This window comes from Cuculus canorus, chromosome 11, assembly GCF_017976375.1.
Source record: "Cuculus canorus isolate bCucCan1 chromosome 11, bCucCan1.pri, whole genome shotgun sequence".
Taxonomy (NCBI): Eukaryota; Metazoa; Chordata; class Aves; order Cuculiformes; family Cuculidae; genus Cuculus; species Cuculus canorus.
The window spans coordinates 16,041,338-16,048,606 of NC_071411.1; the positions used below are offsets into that span (position 1 = coordinate 16,041,338).

The 7,269-nt window shown below is 36.6% G+C and overlaps 1 protein-coding gene across 2 annotated transcripts in view; it reads left to right on the forward strand.

The window, feature by feature from the left end:
* The window catches only part of SUCLG2 (succinate-CoA ligase GDP-forming subunit beta), a 127,886-nt gene extending 121,216 nt beyond the window's left edge, over window positions 1-6,670 (forward strand). For both annotated transcript variants that reach the window (XM_054076788.1, XM_054076789.1), the window contains one exon: window positions 5,405-6,670. In XM_054076788.1, the coding sequence (XP_053932763.1) occupies window positions 5,405-5,520 (116 nt within the window). In that variant the 3' untranslated portion in view covers window positions 5,521-6,670. The remainder of the gene's footprint in view (window positions 1-5,404) is intronic.
* Window positions 6,671-7,269: the final 599 nt, after the last annotated feature.

A 7,269-nucleotide genomic window follows, 5' to 3' on the forward strand; every position in this document is an offset into this window, starting at 1 on the left:
CTGCTTCATCCACAGAGGCCAAAGCTGAATCTTCAGAGTGTCTAATGGGTTTTAATGCAAACATCTTTTCTTGGTCATCTTCTTTACTAGGTTTGTAATAATGCTTCTCTTACAGTAGCTGCTGACTCTAGAGATGACAATATCCATCTTCTTTAGGAAACTCGGTCCCGTTATAGTACAGCAAACTCCCTCTTTTGCATAATATTTATCTCAAAAGTTTTTTAATTCCTTCTCTTATTCCTGGTGTTGCCCATCAATTCATCATTAACAAAGAGCTATGATGTTTACAGCCTGCTCGTGTTGCACTTGGAAGCTGTTGGCTTGTAACTCCTGCTTTCTCTGACACCTATCACCAAACCAAGCAATATATAGATATATGTTTGGTTCTTTTAATCTTCCGTCAAAAATCGGTTCCTCTGGATCCTTAATCATCTTCGTTGTTCTTCTTTGAACTCACACCAGGTTATTCTTTGAACTCACACCAGGTTATCCAAACTTGTAAGGATTTTGAATTAACAATTAATACAGGGGAGGTAATAAGGCTACCCAAGACTTTTAAAAACATCACTAGTAACATTTTACACCTCAAAAGGAGAGAAAAGGACAATCACTTTTTAAAATTTCTGGTTTTGAACATTCTTCCAACAGAAGGTTCATGATTTATTCCCATAAATCTAACAGATTTGTGACCTGCACTTTAAAGACTCTCTGCCCACATGCACTGTATTACGAATGTCTTGATGACTAGAGTTTTAATCAGTCAAATCTGTCTTGATTTAGCAGGATTCTGTGCACAAATCTTTGTTCTCAGTTGTATAATAATTACAAGCTGTTTTACCAGTGGATAAAGAAAGGATTACTGTCCTCTTTGAAAATGGTAACTTTATAATTACATGTATTTACTTGCCTTGTCAGTAAAGGACTCACCGGCTGAGATGCGAGATTATTGTTGTTTAAAAAGCTCATAGACAAATGAAGACACCACATATTCCAAATTTTATCTTTTACAGATGTAGAAAACTAACTTCTGATGGTTTTATGCAGCATTTTGTTCCCTTTAAAGTGTAATGTACTTCAATTAAGTTTCATGAAGACTAACTAAGATCGCCTAATGGAAGCCAAACCGTTTCTTATTTACGTATCACAGAGTTAGAGGAAAGAATAAGAAAGAATTGTGAATTAGATGCTCTCTTCGTATGCTAGAATTTCACATTCTCTCTCTTTCAACAAATGAATTCTCTGTTTCTCTGGTTGTAAGACAAGAAGAATTGGGAAGAATTTGAACTTAACATGTTAAAACACAGCTAGAAGCAAGTGGGCTTGTATTCAAATGTCTGAATCCAACATTTCCTATTATATTTTCAGTCATGTGATTCATAACCTTCTCTGTTCTTCAATATCTAATGGGTTTTTTAATATGTTCAGAACTCTTTTACATGCAGCTGCAGTTTTGCTTCAGTTTGTATAGCTTGCTTACAAATATGGTTTAGTATGTACGCCTGGGATTTTCAGTATCCCAAATTGCCTATCAAGAGAGAAGAATGGGGAATTGCAAAGTCCTGTTTAGAACTTTATTCATATTAACCTCTTCAGCATCTTGACTTTAAACATTCAGTGTAAATTTAAATGTGCTCAAGTCTTTCCTAGTTTGGATGTGAACGTGGGGCAGAGGAAAAGGTTAAAATATTATTTAGGAAAAATCTTAAGATAGAAAAAGGCGAATGGTGTAGGCAGAATAGAAAGGGCTTGTCTCTTGTAAGTAGGTGGTGAAAGTAGATTTAGTCTTGACTGCAGAGCCAACAGCTACAAGGTGTGTGAGCCACCAAGACTTAGTAGGTTCCTCAGCTAAAGATGATTACTTAAAGCCTATCACTACTCAAACCTCGTATTAAATGCTGAGTGAAGGTTACCTAGCTATGAGCCTTAAATCCTGTCCCTTATTCTCCAGTACCTCCACCTCTGAGACCTGAGAGGCTGCAAGCTTCCACTTCATTGGTGAGCAGAAATAATGTGATCTGGATCCATACTGGAGGAGGGAAAACTTAGCGCATAGTGTGCTCATCAGTGTAGCATCTCAAAGCTGAATCATTGCTGTTGATAACGTAACACTGCGTTCACATCAATAACAGTGTCAGACATACTGCATATCATGAAATACTCTGTCACAGCAGAATATTTTGGGTAGATCAGATCATTTTTTTTGCATTAGTCTTCTCTTTCTTAGGGTGTACCGAATGTATGTAACTGTGTCTTCTCCCCTTATATCTTAATTACCTAAAAAGCTAGAAATGGCAATGCAATGTCTTGCGTGTTCTCCAGCTATCAGCATTAAACAGTGGCAATTTAGCCTGTGCCTAATGGTTTTCTGACAGTGCAAGTGAATAAATGACCATTATCAAAATCCAGTTGGACTATGGTTGGGGATGTTTTATTTGTTTGTTTTCATTCAACCTATGCAGTTCTCTTGACTCATTTTGTAACAGTGTGTGCTGGTATAATCTCACAGTTTATAGGGACGTGTTTTAGGTAGAATATTTATTGCAAGGATTTTTAGGTAATGAGTTAAATTGATTCGCTTTGCTAGTAAAAGCAGAGATTTCAAGATAATAGAAGTGTAAATGTAAGCTATTATATTGTATTGTACGCAGACTTCAGGAGGAGGATGTTTAGATTAAAAAGCCTGAAAGTATCTGCTGTTAAAATTATATCTTTCCTGGTTTTCCTTGGAGTGTCAGTGACAGGAATGTGTGTCAGAAGGAAGAAGCTTCTTTTTCTGATCAGAAAGCCATTCCCTTAATAGGAGTCAAGTTTAAAAAACAAACAGAAAAAATAAACCCAAACCAAAACAAAAAAACCCTCAACAGCAAAAGCCTCATCGCCTTCAGCCCTGTGAGTTTTCACCATTTCTCCATGTAGTGAAAGGGAGGTTATTTTCATCGCCTGTGCATGGGGTTCTGTTTACAGTTCTCTGACACCATCCAGTGGCAGGAGGTTAATGCTCAAATAGGGGGATTAGTTATTTGTTTATTTTAACATCTGCTGCAGGAAGATGATGCTCTTTGTAGATTATTAAATGTTTCCAATGTTTTCTGAACATTTAATTTTAAGTCTCACCTCTGCTTTCAGCAGGTTCTCATAATAATTTCTGTATTCTCGGTATATATCAAATATTTATCACAATGGGATAAAATCCGTCGTTAAAAAAGGAAAACTACTGCAAAGTAACTGCTTGCTGGAAAATATGTTTAGTTGTATGACCTACCATAAAGCAGTATTTTATTTAATAAATACCACATGTACCCTTTCTCTTTTGACTGCAGTGAGATTTTTTTCCGACTTCCGTATTTTAATTTATCTGCAAAGCTTGCCCCTCCCTTCTTAGTGGACTGTGTTTTGTATTGATTTTGTAATGCATGTAAGACACGTGGTCTGTAGAGCAGTGCAGCATAGAATAGATCCAATGGATTGTTCCCACTCTGACCTGTTAGTAAATTAATATTGGCCTCTTAGTGAAGAGCGGAAGTTAGTTTTAAATACATGGCTGTCACAGACAGCGGAGTATTTTGCATGGGAAAAAATCCAGGGAAGTTTTTCTGTCTTTCCATTGTTTGCTTCTCACTACACTTTGTCTTGTAGAATCCTGTTTAAGACATCAGTGCAATCTTGTCTGTTTTAAATGTTTTATTGCACTTATATCTAGATAATTAATAAAACCCTCAAGACTTGATGGGGATCACTATAAAAATGTGAGGAGCTTAACGGAGAAGAGAACCATACTAATGCCTTCTTCCTTATACAGTTCTGTACCGGCAATTTGCAGCTTCCACATTACGTCATGTAGGATGGTTGATAAAAAAATCAAATATTATGTTCTTTTTTTGCCCATAATGTCCTTTTTTTTTTGTGTAGAAAAAGTTCTGGATGTTACTATGCAACCAAATCCCCCTTCTGTCAGAGATTTCACGTGTCTTTGACCTTCCTACAGAAGTCCCTCAGCGTGTCCTCTGCATGTTGATGGGAAGCGTGACCTCTTCTGCCAGTGCTTTTCAAAAGCTGGCACCAGGGGCCCCGCGTTCCTCTTGCAGACACCCGCCTCTCCTATCACGGCGCACAACAGAGATGTCTTCGGTCTCTTTCAGTGTCCGTAGTGGACATCCCAGATTGAGCATGCTGATGAAAAGACTTCAGAATTTCTCTACTTCTGCTGTACAACTTCAGACACTTTGTAAAAACCCCAAATCACCCTTTAAAATGAGCATTCTGGAAGTTGCACAGTAAAGATTATGCTTCTTGCTTGGTTAATAATTAAGGGTATAATTACTGTATAGCTCCAAATATAATTAAAATTCATTTTGCTAGGTCTATTAATTACAAAGTAATTAAGCATTTTGACAAGGCAAATAACAAGGAAGTTGAGGGGGGGGTGGTGGGCTAGAATTGATCCTGATGGTGATCAGCTCAGGGTCTTGTGCGTTTGATGAGTGGTGTGATCCCAAAGTGTGCATTCCACTGCATTAGTAGGATTCTGACTGCAGATTCTTCTGTGGTGCACAGCACATCAGCGATCTAAACTGCCACTTGGCTTTGCTGGAGAAAGCTCTGGAGAATTCATAGTTGCTGTTTGTCTTTTGTTTTCCATCAAGAATGATCTAGAGTAAATGGGAAAGTGATGCACTTGCCTCTTACATGTGGGAAAAACATGCTTTCCTGAAATATTTATTTGATTTATGTTTTCCCCTTTACTGTACATGCAGTCTGTTGGCTAAATTTGAGCTCTTTATGTACAAAATGGAGCGCTTTTATTGTAGAGCTGTGCAGTATCCTTCAACGTTGGGTAATTTAGTGCAGCAGCAGAAGAGGGGATAGTGCCATGCTGAATGCTTCACAGATCCCCTTTGTAGCAGGAATGCAAAAAAGTATATTCAAGACCAGCTCCAAACCAGTGAGATTTGAGTAATCTTGAAAGATCTTTGTTTTTTTTTCCATAGCCCATTTTATAGTTTCCAGTGAATTTGAGTTATTGTTGATTCACTGACTGTGGATTACCTGTACCTGAGTTTCATTAATGAATGGATTAAATCTTCTAAGTGTCTTAAAGGCCTGATGATCCCTTATCCGCTACTCTTGCTGGATGTCCCTGCTGATTCTGGTGGATGTTGGATTGACACTCTCATCTTCACAAAGCCCCTGTTGTGGATGCAAGGGCTGTTTTCAGATTGCATTCTCTGTCAAAATTGTCACTGAAATTTAGAGTTCCTAATTCTCAGCTCCGTCTGAACCACTCATTGGATCTGTTGTTAAACTGTGTAGTTTGAATCATTAACTACTTTTATATAGATTTAATAGAAGATGCTGATTTATTCATTAATATTAATTACTAATTATAGGCAATGATCTTTTTTAGGAACAAATGTTCACGAAGCCCAGCGTATTCTGAATGAAAGCGGACTCCCCATCACGTCTGCAAATGACCTTGAGGACGCGGCAAAGAAGGCAGTGGCTAGTGTGGCCAAAAAATAACAACTTCAAGATCTTCTCATGGAAAGCACGTGTGTTTCACAAGACAATATCATTCCTGTTGTTTCAGAGAGGAGTAATGGAGTTTTTCTAAGCAGTCATTTGTGTTGGTTGACTTAATTTGTAATAAATGGCAATCTTGGGCCCTAGGCTTGCAAATTAGGCTTCAGAAATTTTGCAGCTACATTCTTGAATGGTTTGTGTCTTCATCTAATTTTGCTAACTTTGTTATTCAGAACTGTAGTAATAGTTCACTCCATAAAGATCTTTTTCTACTTTCCTTCCAAAATTTCACTGATAAACTCACGATAAGATACAATAATTATTAATTTACTTCTAGTGACAGGACTGTTCTTTAATCAAACACATTTAGTTCACCTATTTAACTATTTTCATTCATTTTTTTTATAGGGTAAAGAGGCAGCAAACTAATAATAGGTTTCTATTTTTTATGGACTTTTACAATAATGTAAAAAATTGTGCTTACAATATCTATTTTTATTCAAATGATTAACGTTTATTTTCTTTTTTAGAAATCACACATTTTGCCTTAAGAAGATTTTCTTTTGTAGATGCCAAAGTATACCTCACAATAGGAAAAGGGATTGAATAGTTGGTAGTGAAAATACCTTCCATTCTTACACTGTGCCTATAAGCCAGCAAAATGTGATTCATTTTATTTTCTGCTGTTTGGAAATGATGTGCAGTATTTCTAGCGGTAGCAGTGCCATACAGAGAGCTCCAGGAGGATGTGTCTGCCACTAGGAAAATGGCTACTAACTTTTTAAAATAACCTCTTTCATAACTATGTCACTGCTGTGAGATTTTAAAATAAGATGTGAACCTGAAGCAGTTTTCTCTCAGGAGCATGGAGTATTCTCCCATTTATATAACTTCCAAAACCCAGTTCTGATTTATTTGGAATAAAACACAAATTAACTTTTCCATTTTTAAAGTATTTGATTTCTCAGGCATCAGTAGAAATGCGTACAAGAAAAAAAAAATATAGTTTTCAGTACTCAGGGTATTGACTGAGGTTTATTTTCATTATATATTCTTCTGTAACAGTCAAAATTCAAGCTGTTAGTTGCACAGATCATTCATCTGGGGAACAGAAGACAATACCAAATGGTTTGTGTAAGTAAAGAACTTAGTACAAATCTCCCTCAGCCCAGGAACTGCATGCTGAAAATCATCAATAAATTTGAACAGTGAACAAATGAGTAGATATTATGATCTGGTCTTGTAAATGAGGAGAGAGGTAAAAATTTGTCTAATAAATTTATTAATTGTGATTTTTGAGCTACTTTAATCAATACCGTGTTCTACTTAGAAAAATGTGAATAAATTTCTCTTGACATTTCCATTAAAACTGTTACATTCGCAATAAATTATCTGCACTAATCTCTGGCCCTTGACACAAATAGTATAGGTAGGTTGCTGTCATCAATTACTGTAGGTTTTTGCTTCTCCATTCTTTCTCTACATATTGCTCAAGGAAAAAATGTATGACCATTAGAACAGCAATAAATATGCCACTAGTTTTGTACTTATTGACTGAATGAAGGGAATCGTTATCATTTCTCGTGAAGGTGCATAGAAGCACAGTGCTTTGAAGGAAGAAATGTTTACCTCACCACAATAAATAGAAAAGTCACAGTCTATTTTATATATTTTAGTACTGGAAATAGAAGCATTCTGTGGAAGAACTGTTACGCAATGCTGTCGCACACTGTGCACCTGACTTCTGGT